Raw genomic sequence first — 17,659 nt, 5'->3', positions numbered from 1 at the left:
ATAGTCAAAGCCTTCCTTAATTTTGGGTCAGTCACAGTGTTCAGGTATTCTGCCACTGTGTACTCTGTTTAGGGCCAAATAGCATTCCAGTTGGCTCAGTGTTTTTGGTTAATTCCAATGTGTTGCTGTCCTAGGGCTCTGTGGGGTCTGTTTGTGTTTGTGAACAGAGCCCCAGGACCAGATTGCTTAGGGGACTCTTCTCCAGGTTCATCTCTCTGTAGGTTATGGCTTTGTTATGGAAGGTTTGGGAATCACTTCATTTTAGGTGGATGTAAAATTGGAACTACTTTTTTCTGGATTTGGATAATTAGCGGGTATCGGCCTAATTCTGCTCTGCATGCATGATTTGGTGTTTTACATTGTACATGGAGGATGTTGTTGCAGAATACTGCATGTAGTCTCAATTTGGTGTTTGTCATATTTGTGTTAATTCTTGGTTGGTGAGCGGACCCCAAACCTCACAACCATAAAGGTCAATGGGTTCTATAACTGATTCAAGTATTTATAGCCATATTCTAATTGGGATGTCAAATTTTATTTTCCATTTGTTGACGTAGAAGGCCCTTCTTGCCTTGTCTCTCAGATCGTTCACAGCTTTGTGGAAGTTACCTGTGGTGCTGATGTTTAGGCCGAGGTATGTATAGTTTTTTGTATGCTCTAGGGCAATGGTGTCTAGATGGAATTTGTATTTGTGGTCCTGGAAACTGGACCTTTTTTTGGAACACTGTTATTTTTGTCTTACTGAGATCTACTGTCAGGGCCCAGGTCTGGCAGAATCTGTGCAGAAGATCTAAGTACTGGTGTAGGCCCTCCTTGGTTGCAGACCAAGCACCAGATCATCAGCAAACAGAATACGTTTGACTTCAGATTCTAGTAGGTTGAGGCCGGGTGCTGCATGCTGTTCTAGTGCCCTCGCCAATTCATTGATACACTATAAATACAAAAGTATGTGGACACCCCTTCAAATTAGTGGATTCGGCTATTTCAGCCACACCGTTGCTGACAGGTGTATAAAATCTAGCACACAGCCATACAGTCTCCATAGACAAACATTGGCAGTAGAATGGCCATACTGAAGAGCTCAGTGACTTTCAACGTGGCACAGTCATAGGATGCCACCTTTCCAACAAGTCAGTTCATCAAATTTCGGTCCTGCTAGAGCTGTAACTGCTCAGCTACGAAGTGGTAGGCCACACAAGCTCACAGAACGGGACCGCCAAAAATGCCCCTGGAAGCAACGTTAGGAGCTTCATGAAATGGGTTTCCAATGCAGAGCAGCCGCACACAAGCCTAAGATCACCATGCGCATTGCCAAGCAGCGGCTGGAGTGGTATAAAGCTCGCCGCCATTGGACTCGCCGCCATTGGAGCAGTGGAAACGCATTCTCTGGAGTGATGAATTATGCTTCACCGTCTGGCAGTCCGACTGCCGAATCTGTGTTAGGCGGATGCCACGAGAACACTACCTCCCCGAATGCATAGTGTCAACTGTAAAGTTTGGTGGAAGAGGAATGAATAATGGTTTGGGCTATCCCCCTTAGTTCCAGTGAAGGGAAATCTTGACTGGCCTGCACAGAACCCTGACCTCCACATACTTTTGAGATTTTCTCAGTACATTGTTTTCACTGAGGAAATGTACGAGTCTGTTGCTAATGATGGTGTAGAGGATATTCCCAAGGTTGCTGTTGACTCATATTCCATGGTAGGTATTGGGGTCAAATTTGTCTTCACTTTTGTGGATTGGAATGATCAGTCCTTGGTTCCAGAACTGAGGATGATGTTTGTGTTTAAGTATAGCCAATTGGAATTTGTGGTCTGTGTATATTTTATAATTTCTCCTCTCTCTCTCTCTCTGTCTGTCTGTCTGTCTGTCTGTGGTCCACTCTTGTTCATGCTGCATAACATACTTGAGATAAAGGCTCTTTAGAGGACACTGATCAGACCGGGTGTTTTCTGATCTGTTTTTAAAAAATTGCTTCTCTTTAAGACCTATTCTAGACTGATATTTAGCGAAGCAAAATTCTGTCTGGTGATCCCAGGCCATCTTCTCACCATAATCTACCACCTACCAATCAAATAGCCTTTGGGGTTTGTTTCATTTTATGAAGCCTTATAACGTAAGCCCCAATTAACGGCAAGGTTTATTTAGCAATCCCTGATTTAAAGTAGTTTTCTCTGGAAGGAGATGGCACTCTATAGGGATCAATGCCCTGCAGAACGATTCTCTTACAAGCAGGCTTAAGTCATCTATCAAAGTGATAAATGCATCCAATATACATCCTATCCTCCTTGAAATTACTCCTGATGCTTCCTTCTTGTGAAGGAGAGACTGCAAAAGTAGCCATTTCACAGTGATTAAGCGCTTTGTGTTTGGACTGCAGGGTAAGTAGGCAATTACTGACCTTCACAAGGATAAAAAGTGGACTTTCACCAGGCCCCTCCATATTCTGAAATTGCATTTTTGTGCCCCCTACCAGTTTTATCATTGGAATGTGATACAAAATGAGGCTACTGTGTGCTTTAGGACCATGCGAACGCCTCCGGGCGGTCAGGTAGGCTGTTTTGGAGTGTTTATCCGACAGGAAAAAAGACTATGCCCCCCCCACACTTCTAAAACCAAAGTTGCGCCCCTGCTCATAAGGCCATTCATGGAATGACTTGAAATGCATTTTCACTAGAGATTTAGATTTTCCATTGAGCAGGCTTTTTAGTGCAGGATTATGAGAGTTTGCATATGAACTCAGGATTAAAGGGATAGTTCACACATGATAAAATATTTTTAAAATGTCATACCTTAAAATGAGTCTATGGGGAAAGAGAGAGTTCCAATGTGTTACTTAGTCACTGCCCTGGAATGCTGTTCAGACTGTAGGCGTGCCATCTCTCAATTAATTCAAACCAAGTTATTACACAATCACTTTGAGGAATAGCAACTCTGCCAGGGATTGTGTCATTAAACAACTTGGTTTGAAGGTATTATGATGATTTTAGCTTACATTTTTGGGGGGGAATTGCTTACATTGGTATATTTAAAGGCAAGGTGCAGTCAAAAACTTGATTTTGAAATAATACTGTGAAATTGTGGAAAGGATGATAATGCCCTTTTAGTGTAAGAGCGGTTTGAAAAGACCACCTGAAATTTCAGCCGGTTTTGGTGGGATGAAGCCTTGCCCTGCGTGGTGACATCACCAGGCTGTAAATTAGTTAATAGATCAATAAGAAAGAGAGTTCCAAACCTCTCTGCCAATAACAGCTAGTTTTCATTTTTTCCTTCCCCAGTCAGACCACTCCCCCTCCCCAGTCAGACCACTCCCCCTCCCCAGTCAGACCACTCCCCCTGCCCAGTCAGACCACTCCCACTCCCCAGTAAGACCACTCCCAGACAGTCCTAGCTAAATTCTTGCTTGAGAAATTGCTCTTGGCTAAGAACCACATATTAAAAATGTAATTAAAATTTTAAATATATATATTTTTTTAAGTCACAGTAAGATACTTAATTGCTACCCAAAAATGATTTGACATTGAGATAAAAACGGTTGCATTGGACCTTTTTAAAGTTGTTGCATGTAACAGTATACCATCAAATTGTTTAATTACTTACCACCACCTTTAATGGCAATTGATTCACTCTTGTCCTTCATACTCTACCTATATAATGGCACAATATATTAGATGTACCTAGATTGTCCTTGATGTGGAAGCGTCACAGCTGTTTTAGCACCGTTCAGTCCTCATTCAATCCTTTTAGTATCTATTGATGGATCCAACTCCCCGTCTGTCTGTCAATTAACTACACACTACTACTACTACTACTATTCACTCACTAACACAGCGTTTAATGCACAGTAAGAATGATTGACAGCCAAACTGAAGGGACCAGAGAGAAGGAGACTGGTTGCCCTGGCAACGCCAACAAGTGTTAAAATGCCTGTACCCCTGATAATGCACTGGGAGGGCTGTGAAAGCCCCTCTGGCTAAGTTGATGATGGGGATAAATGCTCCTGCAGTCCAATGCATACAAATGGAGGGTCAATCAGATACAGTGCGTCCTGGGGGGCTTTTGTCTACCGAGCAACGCCTGGCTGCTGACTATGAAATCGGCTAGTATCTTCTTTAATAAAATGTTATGCTGTTTCAAATGAAACAAAATACCCTGCTCTTGTTAAAGCTTTTAGAATTAGTTTGGTTTGCTTGTTCCAGAGATTATTACGTCCATTCATCCAATACTTCACTGACTGTATACGACAGCAGCATTCTGAATGGAATTCTGTGTGTTATGTTTGTTTATTTGAGTTAGTAAATCCAAGAAGGATAATGTAGCATTTTATGGCTATGCTGATATTGGATGGGTATTTCACGACTCATTCACATTTTTACAACAAACTTATGCATAACTGCTTCTTCAGCATGTTTAGGAGCATGTCTTCTCCTGTTAAACTTACAACCTGGTCCCTAGATTTGGATGTGCAGTGGGGGCAACAGCTTGAGCCTTGAGCGTGTTTTGGGTGGAAGGTATCCTAGCTTTTAATAGCGTTGGTCCAGTAACTTAAAATTCGCTGGTTCGAATCCCTCAGCCAACTGGGTGAAAAATATGTCTGTGCCCTTGAGCAAGGCAACCCTAATTGCTCTTTTAAGTCGCTCTGGATAAGAGCGTCTGCTAAATGACTAAAACATTTTTTTTAAATAAAATAAATGTGCTTCGGCACGTCTCATCTCATTCTCCACTGACTCAGAAGATTGAAGTGTTTTCTGTGGAGGAGAGAAGGATGAGAGGGGAGGGAGGGGAGATTCTTGTCATCCACTAAGCAGTGAAGGAAACTGGGGGGAGCCCCCTAGCTACCACATGCCTCCTCTCTCGTGTGTCCCAGATCTTGGTTTCGTTTCACATGCTCTGTCTAGCATGGGTAGCATTGGTCATAGCGTCACTGGCCAAGAAGCTGAGAGAATTGTAAACGAGAGACTAGGCTACAGTATAACACTATCAAGCAAACAGGCTTGGAGATGTATAATGTAAGGGTCGTGTGGGTTGAGGTCTCTATCAGTCACCTCACAACACCCCTGACCCATGGAAATCCAAAGCCATTTTTAATATGATGTGATAGAAGGAAACTGCAACAAAAAGCAAAACATTTTTAGTTTATTCATATGCTGCTAAATGCTGAATTTCAATATACAATACATACAGAACCTCGTAGATTTCAGACCAATGCTAACTCTTGTAGTTTTGTGAGCGTTTGCCATCTAGGGAAGGATCCATCCTCCGTTAATTTGCTAACGGGTCAGAAATTGGGCCATCCTGTGTACACATGACCCAAATCTATGAATATGTCACTTTGAGGTTTTAATTAACTACTCGAAGGCCTTTTAATGTCTTTTGGGAAGAAGCCTCTACACTGGTACTCAGTTAATAATTAAACAATTCACTAGATAAATTATCAACATGGTACTGTACATACATGTAATGTACAATGGTTTCAAGAGGCAGTTTTTCCTGCTTTTCCTGAGTCCTCGTTTTGAAAGGTAGAGTCCGCATAATGTGTTTCCTGTATGTTTGTTAGTTCCTTGTCAGTGGTGCTGACAGATGAGTTTATTAAGGGCCATGCGTCCAGCTGGCAGCCACCCTGCTGTTTCCATCCACAACACAGGAGCAGACCAACAGTACAACTTCCTGTCATCCTGTAGTTTTCAGACCAGAGGTTCCCCTGCTTTGTTTCCCCCTCCAGGGCCACTCTATATCCCCAAAAAGTATTAACAACCAGTGTATATGAAACACTGAGTACGTTTACATGCACATTAATAATTTGATATCCAACTGATTATGGCATTAGTCATGTAAAAAACACCTTACTCTGCTTATCCTAATCGATGTAAGGTCAAAATCGAGGTAACACAATTTCCCCTCTGCTGTTCACTGGAAGCTGCACACTGAGATAAATAAGGTATGGTGGGACAAGGGGGCGTCAGAGGTTCCAGTTTTGCTTTAGTTATGGCCATGACCTTGTAGGCAATTTCTGCAGACAGATACAAGTCTGTGTTTTGACCAACATGAATACAGCAGTTCTGTATGTTTAAAAAGGGACTCCCCTGTGGCAAAGGTCAAATGAATTGCCCATGAAGGATTTATCACATTTGCAATGCAAATGATTTTACACTCTGGTTCACCCAATACACTGAGGCTGGATGTTTATTAGGCGAAAGGTAAAAGGCCAATGCTAAAAGAGGAAACTGTTTCTCTCTCTGTCTCTCTCTCACTCTGCCATATGACACTTTTTCACTAGAGAATGTAGTGTCATTAGGCTCCCTACGCACCACACAGGTTTGAATTGTCTGGCACGTACCACACAGGTTTGAATTGTCTGGCACGTACCACACAGGTTTGAATTGTCTGGCACGTACCACACAGGTTTGAATTGTCTGGCACGCACCACACAGGTTTGAATTGTCTGGCACGCACCACACAGGTTTGAATTGTCTGGCACGTACCACACAGGTTTGAATTGTCTGGCACGTACCACACAGGTTTGAATTGTCTGGCACGTACCACACAGGTTTGAATTGTCTGGCACGTACCACACAGGTTTGAATTGTCTGGCACGTACCACACAGGTTTGAATTGTCTGGCACGTACCACACAGGTTTGAATTGTCTGGCACGTACCACACAGGTTTGAATTGTCTGGCACGTACCACACAGGTTTGAATTGTCTGGCACGTACCACACAGGTTTGAATTGTCTGGCACGTACCACACAGGTTTGAATTGTCTGGCACATACCACACAGGTTTGAATTGTCTGGCACATACCACACAGGTTTTTAATTGTCTGGCACGTACCACACAGGTTTTTAATTGTCTGGCACGTACCACACAGGTTTTTAATTGTCTGGCACGTACCACACGGGTTTCAAGGAGTGTCTGAGGAACCTGAATACTTCCAGCATGCGTCACTAACCTGTCATTGTGTGCATAAGCGTGTGTGTGAAATTAATTTTCAGCCTCTCTGCTGCAACAGTAAATGCTTTTAAATGAGCCCCTCTAATATTTCACTAATTGTCACCGCCTTCTATTTCCCTACTGTGACTGATGATGGTCATTATCCTCCTAGCCTGTTATTCTGCACATTACCTGTGAAATTGGTTTAGCTCAAAGTGTGTTCCTCCTGAGTGGCAATCATCTGACGAGTCGAGGTTCTTTGATCTGCTTGGTTTACATTCTGTTGGCAGTCCATTGCAGAAGGCAAAGTGAGAGAAGGTACAGAGAGGGGTTCTAGTGCTTAGATTTAGATTTATATGTCACCATTCACCAAGCCTTTGCACCAGAGCAAATTTCACACCTTTTTGTTTATCTTCCTCACAATTGAACAATCATAAGGTAAAGTTAACTCAAATGGTAAAACAGTAGAAGAAATGGTGCTTTTGCATTCTTTAATTACCTCTCGTTGCCATAAGAGCAAGTGACTGATCGATTAATTGATATCTGACAATACATTTGAAGTCAGTATTCACTCTTAATGAAAACTATTAAACTTCCCCAGTGGGCAGAAGTGTCTGGGAATGAGATTACTGTACACACAGTCTCTCTGGCATGTTTTTTCTCTGAAGACTTTGTGGGCTACGACACATCCATTTTGAGCTTAGTGATTAAAATTCAGGGCATAAAAAACAGACGATGCATTTTGAGGAAATCTTGTTATGGTTTGTTTTCACAGTTAGTTTGAACATGACTCGCCTCTGGCGGATAACAGTGACTTCTGTTAATCCTTTTTTTCATTAGATTTGGAGTAAAGATGGCACAGAAACAAAGGCAAGAGTGGAACCAACCGCACAGATTGTGGAGCTCCGATGTAGAACAGAAATGTGTCAGTCATATGTTGGGGATTCAGTTTAATAGTACAAGACACGCTGCTCATGCAATTCCACCATTTAGGAGGTGCATGAATGAGAGAATGGACACAACACCTTTCTTTCTGATATTATTTGTTCTAGACTGTTTGCCCTGTGTACTTCTGGTTGTAAAAATGCATCTGATGATACTATTGTAGCCACAGAGGGACATTGGATGTTTCTGGTCAACTAGGTGTACAGTATGTGCAGAGGACAAATCACTATCTTAGTGTGACAGGATTGAAAGTTAGTGTACTCAGCTTCTTGATGGTATCCTAGCATCTTTGTCAATAATATATGTAATTTAGCAGATGCTTTTATCCAAAGTGACTTAGTCATGAGTGCATCCATTTTACATATGGACAGTCCTGGGAACTGAACCCATTATCCTGGCTTTGCAAACACCATGCTCTACCAACTGAGCAAGACCATGATGTACTGTGTGTTGACTTCTTATCCACAGAGAGAGTAAATGAAACCCGTCAATATAACTTTACCCTGCACATTCCTGAATGCTTCACGTTTGAAGTTGTCTCTGGTGGAACTGTAACGTTACATCTCTGCCACTGTGCTTATGCTTCCTGAGAAAAGTTGTTTTGTGCAGAGATTTGCCGTCCAAAAAATAAATAAAAGGACGTCGTAATATTAGCGTTTTGTTCTCACAAAAAAATGTCTTATTGTGGTGTGTAAAGCATAATTTCTATTTTTCCGTTTGAAGTGTTCAATTGTCTATCATACAAGCACAACCCATGCTACAGTCAAGCACAACCCATGCTACAGTCAAGCACAACCCATGCTACAGTCAAGCACAACCCATGCTACAGTCAAGCACAACCCATGCTACAGTCAAGCACAACCCATGCTACAGTCAAGCACAACCCATGCTACAGTCAAGCACAACCCATGCTACAGTCAAGCACAACCCATGCTACAGTCAAGCACAACCCATGCTACAGTCACGCACAACCCATGCTACAGTCAAGCACAACCCATGCTACAGTCAAGCACAACCCATGCTACAGTCACGCACAACCCATGCTACAGTCAAGCACAACCCATGCTACAGTCACGCGCTCCAAAATGTTTATCCCATAGAATGCTACCACCACCTAGTGGTAGAAGGTCTTCTTGACTCCCCACACTGAACTTTGCTGTGATGTTTCTATCTTCCTCCCAGACCCCAGAGGACAATCTGTGTGTGACCAGTGTAAGCCAGAGTACCAGGGACCCCACTGTGACCAGTGCAAGGGTGGCTTCTACAATGCGGACAGCATCTGCCTTCCTTGCAACTGCAGCGGGAATGCCGACCCCGGGACCTCGCCCCGCATCTGCAACCCTGAGACGGGTCACTGCCTGAGCTGCGTCAACAACACGTCAGGGAAACACTGCGAGCGTTGCGCTGAAGGATACGTGGGTAGTGCCATCATCCACAGCTGCAAAGGTCAGAATCATTCAATAATAATCAGAATGTTTGTTCTACTGACTATCTTTCATGTGGATGACAAGCGCTTCAAAGAAATTAACTCTGGTAGTGTTAAATTTGATCTCGCTTACTGTCTGTGTTAAATGAACATTTTGACAATGTAACTCTAATTCAGTGTTATTTTGTCATCACTCTTACAAGCGTTAATATAATACTAGATTATAACAATGGATAACAATGGATTCATATGTACACTGTGAAAGTGTTGAATTTCACATGGAGTTAAATATACATTAACAACGTTTCTCCTGTAATCACCATTGAATAATTCCACTGTAATATTAAAGATTTATAATAAAATCAACAAACAAAGCTGAGGATGCATAATAGTAAAACAATTAGCAGTGACCTTTATCAAGAGACAAGACAGTGAAGTGTTCCTTGTGCTAAACAGACACACTTGCCTCTCTTCCCCAGCTATAGTCACTCCCACCCCTGAGCAGAACACGACAACAACCACCACCACCCTGACCCTGCGCTCCACCACCACTACCCCCTCTAGTGGCCACACTATGACTTCCACCTCCAACGCCACCACCACAGCCTCCAGCACCACACCAGGTCTCCTCGCCAACACCACGGCCGCCATCTCCGAGGTCTCCTGGACCCAGTTCAATGTCATCGTCCTCGCGGTGATCATCGTGGCAGTGGTGGTGCTGATGGGCGTGGCGGGCGGTGTCTATACCTACCGCGAGTACCGCAACCGCAAGCTGAACGCTCCGTTCTGGACCATCGAACTTAAAGAGGATAACATCAGCATCAGCAGCTACCACGACAGCCTGCCTAACATGGGGGACGTGTCGGGCCTGCTGGAGGAAGAGGCCAGCATGGAGGTGGCGCCCAACGGCCAGCTGGCGCTTAGCAGCCCCATCAACATGTACAAGGCGTGATGATGGGCCATGGGCGGGGATGCTTCTTCTTCTTTGGTGTTTTAACGGCGGTGTGCAAGCTAATGTTTATTGGTGTTACCGCAGCCTTCTGGACTAGTGTGGTAAAGACTCATCCTCTGGGAAACTGTATTCTGTCCCATCTCTACCACACCCACCAACCCCACCCGTGGTGGTCACACCCACCATGGAACTCTGACTGGGGGAGGGATGTCTCTGACTGGGGGAGGGATGTCTCTGACTGGGGGAGGAAGGTCTCTGACTGGGGGAGGAAGGTCTCTGACTGGGGGAGGAAGGTCTCTGGGGAGGAAGGTCTCTGACTGGGGGAGGAAGGTCTCTGACTGGGGGAGGAAGGTCTCTGACTGGGAGAGGCAAAGATGGGGGAGGTTTATCATCCTGTCCTCAGGATTTTAATAATAAATGATCTGCTTGTTGCAGTTACTAAAATGAGGAGGAGCTGGAAGGATGGACTAACTACAGAATCAGAAATCAAGTGACTTCTGAGTCACCCAGACTGGGAGAAAACAAAAACAAGGGCCTGAGTTTGAATGGTTCAGAAGGGCCTGGGAGTTTGAATGGTTCAGAAGGGCCTGGGAGTTTGAATGGTTCAGAAGGGCCTGGGAGTTTGAATGGTTCTGAAGGGCCTGGGAGTTTGAATGGTTCAGAAGGGCCTGGGAGTTTGAATGGCTCAGAAGGGCCTGGGAGTCTTTGTGCCCTTCATGATTCAACCTTTGAGCCACAGGGAACCACATTGACCTAGGAAGAGAGTGAAGGTGAGCATGTAGAGGTCCTTGAAGGCTGTGTCCAGCCAGGCCTATGAAACCAGTTAACTGAAGCCCACTCTGAAACGCTGCATCACACAATCAAAAACATACTGAATATTGACAGTATGTGCACCTCTTCAAATACACATCCTCAAACACTATGTTTGCACATAGAGTACTGCACACACATGCACAAGCACTAAATAAAACACACACACATGCAGACCTTGTACCATAATAAAACACATACACACAAAATAAAGAGAGCGTGTATTGTCCTGGTTGGTTTCAATGGAGGATAACTTGCTTCAAAATGGTTTATTTACATTGTATAATGAGAGGGAAAATGGACAAAGTTTTGCAACGATTATGATTCATACAACACTGCTGTGGGGCCATTTTGGTATGTTTTGACACTAAAATGAAACGATTGCAGGGTTCTGGTACACTGTTAAGTCTAGGGCATCTATTTCACTTGGAGAAAACAAGAGACTCCACATTTTAAACAAGTGTTTTTGTTTATGTTATTTGATAATTTATTGCTTTCTGTTTTCCTCAATAAGCTTTCTGCTAATGTGTTGCACAGCCAGATTTTAGCCATGCAGATGCCAGAAGGCCCATTACAGAAATTGTATTGGTTTACAGCTGAAACTAAAGTTAAGGCAGGAGAAGTCATTTTCATGGTTTCTTATTTTATTCATAATAATAATAATAATGAACTGGATTTGTGTAGCAAGTGCTCAAATGGTTTTACTATTATCCACTACTTCCACCTGGATGATGACGCTCGAGTTCAGTAGGCATGAAACAGAAGAAAAAGACTGAAACGTGGAGACACTACCTAGACTTGTTTTCTGTTTCAAAACATTTCACCACCCGTGTTACCTACTGAACATGACCCAGCTGTCACAGTGGACAGATGAGGAAGTGCATCATACAAATGAAGAATCAGGGGGGATTATGTGGCATGATTGTCTGAGGGAATTTAGCCAGGACAGCGAGGTTTAACAACACCTGTACTCTTGCTACTTTTTTGGAGCATAGCTAGTAATACTTATGGAAAATGATGAAACCATTTAGCTGTGAATTCAAAAGCATGTGAAAATAGGGAGGGCACAGCTCTTTCCCAATTATTTTGAATGCAACGCAAACTGGTTTTAATTATGAGATTTGGGAGAACTATTGTCACCATACCAGGTTTCTTTGAAATTGTAAGTACCTAACAATTCCCACGTGCACCGAGTGTACAAAACATTAGGAACACCTTCCTAATATTGAGTTGAACTCTCTTTAGCTCTCAGAACAGCCTCATTTATTCAGTGCATAGACTCTACAAGGTGTCCAAAGCGTTCCACAGGGATGCTGGCCCATGTTGACTCCAATGCTTTCCACAGTTATGTCAAGTTGGCTGGTAGTGGATCTCTGCTCTGAATAGCTCGTTCCATCTCATCCCACAGATGCTCAATTGGATTTAGATCTGGTGACTGGACAGGCCACTGTTGTTTGTGGAACCATTCCTGGACAATCCTAGCCTTGTGGCATGCGTCATTTTCCTGCTGAAAAAAATCAATTCGCAGATGGATACACTGCTGCCATGAAGGGATGTACTCAATGGTTCTTACCTTCCTTCAAGCTGCTCAACGGATCTGAAGCTCTGAACCCCCCCCCCCCATTTCCCTGCAATACATTTCTCCCCATCTTTCCACCTAGAGATCATGTGCTTTTACTCCCTCAGGTACCGTCCTGCTCATTGTAAATATGAACATGATGTACAGATTTGTTGTAAATAAGAAGCTACTATTGTAGATAGGAGGGTGAATCCTTTTCAGGACTGGGAAATTCTGGGCCTCTTCTCTGGGTTGTTTTGACATCCAGGCATATTAGGGTTATTCTCAACTCTGATCTCTTCCCATTGAGACAACATACCAACCTTAATTCTTCCATAGAAGCATAGGTGCTGAGATTTACCAGATGCCTTTTCTGTCCGATTCACCTTGTACATACCACAGCTAATGTAACCTACCAAAATTAAACTCTGTTTTTGTTTAATTTTTGTGTCAGTGTTGTTAATTTATTATATAAATGGTTCAATATGCAGAAATTGCTCCGGCATTTCCTGTTTGATAAAATTTGAATTGTTTGCCAAATTTCAGTTTGACAGAACAAGCAGTCATTGTGTACCATCTAAAGCACTGTGAAATTGTATTTTCAGTTTGAAGCTGGTCTACAAAACCTAAAGTAAATGACGCAAAAACTAAACTTAAGAACGGGAAGCATAGAAATAGCACACATACTTTAGAACAGATCTACCACTTCTCACTTAATATGGAGTTGGTCCCCCCTTTGCTACTACAACAGCCTCTACTCTTCTGGGAAGGCTTTCCACTAGAATTTGAAACATTGCTGCAGGGACTTGCTTCCATTCAGCCACGAACATTAGTGAGGTCGGGCACTGATGTTGGGCGATTAGGCCTGGCTCGCAGTCGGCGTTCCAATTCATCCCAAAAGTGTTTGATCGGGTTGAGGTCAGGGCTCTGTGCAGGCCAGTCAAGTTCTTCCACACAAACCATTTTTGTATGGACCTCGCTTTGTGCATGGGGGCATTGTCATTCTGAAACAGGAAAGGGCCTTCCCCAAACAGAATTGCCTGAATGTCATTGTATGCTGTAGCGTTAAGATTTCCCTTCACTGGAACTAAGGGACCCAAACCATGTAAAAACAGCCCCAGACCATTATTCCTCCTGCACCAAACTTTACAGTTGGCACTATGCATTCGGGCATGTAGCGTTCTCCTGTCATCCGCCATACCCAGATTTTGTCCTTTGGACTGCCAGATGGTAAGGCGTGATTCATCACTCCAGAGAACGCGTTTACACTATTCCAGAGTCCAATGGCGGCAAGCTTTAAACTACTCCAGCCTACGCTTGGCATTGTGCATGGTGATCTTAGGCTTGTGTGTGGCTGCTCGTCCATGGAAACCCATTTCATGAAGCTCCTGACAAACAGTTATTGCGCTGACGTTGCTTCCAAAGGCAGTTTGGAACTCGGTAGTGGGTGTTTCAACCGAGGACAGACACAATTTTACACTGTGCGCTTCAGCACTCAGCGGTCCCGTTCTGTGAGCTTGTGTGGCCTACCACTTCGCGGCTGAGCTGTTGTTGCTCCCAGACATTTCCAATTCACAATAACAGCACTTATAGTTAATCGGGGCAGCTCTAGCCGGGCAGAAATTTGATGAATTGACTTGTTCGAAAGGTGGCATCATATGACGGTGCCACGTTGAAAGTCACTGAGCTCTTCAGTGGCCATTCTACTGCCAGTGTTTGTCTATGGAGATTGCATGGCTATGTGCTCGATTTTATACACCTGTCAGCAAAGGGTGTGGCTGAAATAGCCGAATCCACTAATTTGAAGGGGTTTCCACATACCTTTGTGTATATATAGTGTACACGGTATGTCAGGGATCATCGACTAGATTCAGCCATGGGACGATTTTGTTCTGGAGTGGATGGTCTGGGGGCCAGAACATAATTACAAATCATTTGTAGACTGAAAATTGACCGCAAGAAGACCATCAGATATGTTTGACTAAAACATAATCATTTCAAACCTTGCTTACATTTGTATACAATCACGTGTTTCTGTTGTGTGAGAATATTTGGACATATTTCTTAAATTAAAATCACTTTGAGCTGATTTCCTGGTGTTTTTAGTCTTAGGTTCACACTGAAAATTCCACATGACTTTTTTTGCTCAGAAGACCTGGGGGAATTAATGTAATTTATTAAAAAATATTTGATCAACCAAATAAAAATCAACATACTGTATCTGTGTTTGTGCGCATCACTTGCATGTGTGCGAGATGAGTGAGCCGTTGCTCAAGGAGAGAGAGACAGTCGGACATTGCAGTAGCATGTAATTTAGCCTAGAAAATATGATAGAACAGACTAGACCGCACGCACAGATTGATTTTGTCCCCCCGCACCCGATGCGATCAGGACACGCAGGTTGAAATATCAAAATGAACTCTGAACTAATTGTATTAATTTGGGGACAGGTCTATAAGCAAACATTTATAGCCATATAGCTAGCTAGCTTGATGTTGCTAGCTAATTTGTCCTGGGATATAAACATTGAGTTGTTATTTTACCAGAAATGCACAAGGTCCTCTACTCTGAAAATTAATCCACAGATAAAACGGTAAAAATAGTTAGTTTCTAGTAATCTCTCCTACTTCAGGCTTCTTCGTCTTTGGACTTTATATGGTGGTTGGCAACCAACTTTAAGTTGCATTACCACTACCGACTGGACTAGAGTCTGGACCTCAGTTCATCTTTCAATCACCCACGTGGGTATATGGTCCTAAAAACCAATGAGGAGATGGGAGAGGTGGGACTTGCAGCGTGTTAAGCATCACAAATAGAATAAAGTTGTATTTTAGCGCCTGGCTACGCAGACGTGCACGAGCAGTGTAGGTGCAATGATTGAATAACAAGCATGTGTACATTTATTTTGCAATCCTCGAACGTGACAGGAGCGATGTGGTCAGCATGTAATAATTTGGTAGCCAATTCAAAACATACTGTATCTTGTACACTGTAGTTAACTGTTACGCTATTATTAGTGTGTATTCATGTTTTCATCATGTCCCAAAAACACTTTCCACCGACACGCACGAATAAGGCCATAAAGTTTAACTTATATTCTTGACAATTCATTTAAACAGTTGTTTTTTTCTGAAACTAAAAATGAACTTTGCCCATAGTATTAATAGTGATTTGGGTCAATCGCAGTGAATTGAATCATGTGAATCAAAATACCAATTTGGTGTGGATGCAAAGGAATGTAGTATTGCATAGCAATGCACAACTCTAGATTTATTACATACTCATATTATTATTATTGTGGGCTTGTAAAACAAGACCCCCACTTAAATCTTCTAAGTACTTATTATTATTATTATTTAGCATTCAACTCCTCTTAGACCGTTTAAACTAGAAACGACATTCAAACTTTAAAACGTGTAGACTGACTTTTTTATTACAGCCTTATTCTAAAACGGATTCTAAATAATGTGAATATCAGTCTATACACAAAACTCCGTAATGGCAAAGCAAACAGGTTTTTAGACATTTTTGCAAATGTATAAAAAATAAGCTGAAATGTCACATTAACATAAAGATTCAGACCCTTTACTCAGTACTTTGTTGAAACATCTTTGGCAGCGAATAAATTAAGGCTTCTAATGGAATATCTGGTATCAGAGATCTGGTATATTCCATTAGAGCCTTAATTTATTTTTTATTATAAAATGTGAAAAAAAACATTAAAATTTTAAAATTAAAATGTTCCTTAAAATATAATTTTTTGGAAGTACTAATGTTAGTTTCCCCACGACAAAAAAAAAAACTTTAATACATGTAATCGTGTCCTTTGAAATATTTAATTGAAATACTGTAGAATGCCATTAATTTGGCTCCCGAGTGGCACAGCGGTCTAAGGCATCACTACAGACCCTGGTTTGATTCCGGGCGTATTGCGTATCGAAGCTATTATAGCCAGGACGACAACAAACAGACGCATACAAGCAACAGTACACTGACATTCATCAAAAATAAACAATCGTCAGTTTTAAAACTGCAACTAATTTGGAATAAAACTAACAGTGAAATCCACTCCGATTTAACATCTGGCTTCAAACTCAGTTCAAACTCTTGCGGTAGTTTAATGGTAAACCTATCGGTAGCTGGACTCCTAGCCACAACTTTAGCGGTGCATTCAAAAGCATACGGATATGGAAGGCAGAGCTCTTTCCCAATGCTTTGAATGCACCACAAACTGGTTTGAATTATGCGATTTTGGATAACTTTTTACACCGTACGAGAGAACGGTTTCATCACATGCCCAGTTTCAGTTATCACTGCAATACATATCTTTCCATCCTTCCACCTAGAGAGATTATGTGCTCTTACTCCCTCCGGTACCGTCCTGCTCATTGTAAAAATGAACATGATGTACAGACTGGTTGTAAATAGGAAGCTACTATTGTAGATAGGAGAGGGTGAACTATTTTCATAACTTTGTGAATTCTGGGCCTCTTCTCTTTGGGGCGGCAGGTAGGTTAGTGCGTTGGGCCAGTAACCGAACAAGGCAGTTAACCCACTGTTCCTAGGCCGCCATTGGAAATAAAAATTGGTTCCTAACTGATTTGCCTATGTAACGGATGTGAAACGGCTAGCTTAGTTAGCGGTGTGCGCTAAATAGCGTTTCAATCGGTTACGTCACTTGCTCTGAGACCTTGAAGTAGTAGTTCCCCTTGCTCTGCAAGGGCCGTGGCTTTTGTGGAGCGATGGGTAACGATGCTTCGAGGGTGACTGTTGTCGATGTGTGCAGAGGGTCCCTGGTTCGCGCCCGGGTATGGGCGAGGGGACGGTTTAAAATTATACTGTTACATTGGTGCCGTGACCCGGATTACTGGTTGCTGCGGAAAAAGGAGGAAGGTCAAAAGGTGGGTGAGTGTAACGGATGTGAAACGGCTAGCTTAGTTAGCGGTGTGCGCTAAATAGCGTTTCAATCGGTTACGTCACTTGCTCTGAGACCTTGAAGTAGTAGTTCCCCTTGCTCTGCAAGGGCCGTGGCTTTTGT

The 17,659-nt window shown here is 42.7% G+C and overlaps 1 protein-coding gene across 4 annotated transcripts in view; it reads left to right on the top strand.

The window, feature by feature from the left end:
- si:dkey-220k22.1 (multiple epidermal growth factor-like domains protein 9) overlaps positions 1–10,772 on the top strand; it is a 93,130-nt gene extending 82,358 nt beyond the window's left edge. For all 4 annotated transcript variants that reach the window (XM_052525286.1, XM_052525283.1, XM_052525285.1 and 1 more), the window contains 3 exons: positions 9,058–9,321; positions 9,781–10,546; positions 10,584–10,772. In XM_052525286.1, the coding sequence (XP_052381246.1) occupies positions 9,058–9,321; positions 9,781–10,253 (737 nt within the window). In that variant the 3' untranslated portion in view covers positions 10,254–10,546; positions 10,584–10,772. The remainder of the gene's footprint in view (positions 1–9,057; positions 9,322–9,780; positions 10,547–10,583) is intronic.
- The last annotated feature ends 6,887 nt before the right edge of the window (positions 10,773–17,659 follow it).

Source organism: Oncorhynchus keta, chromosome 9 (assembly GCF_023373465.1).
Source record: "Oncorhynchus keta strain PuntledgeMale-10-30-2019 chromosome 9, Oket_V2, whole genome shotgun sequence".
In the NCBI taxonomy this organism is placed as follows: domain Eukaryota; kingdom Metazoa; phylum Chordata; class Actinopteri; order Salmoniformes; family Salmonidae; genus Oncorhynchus; species Oncorhynchus keta.
Note: the sequence above shows the minus strand (reverse complement) of the source record. Positions and strands in the feature narration are given on the sequence as shown.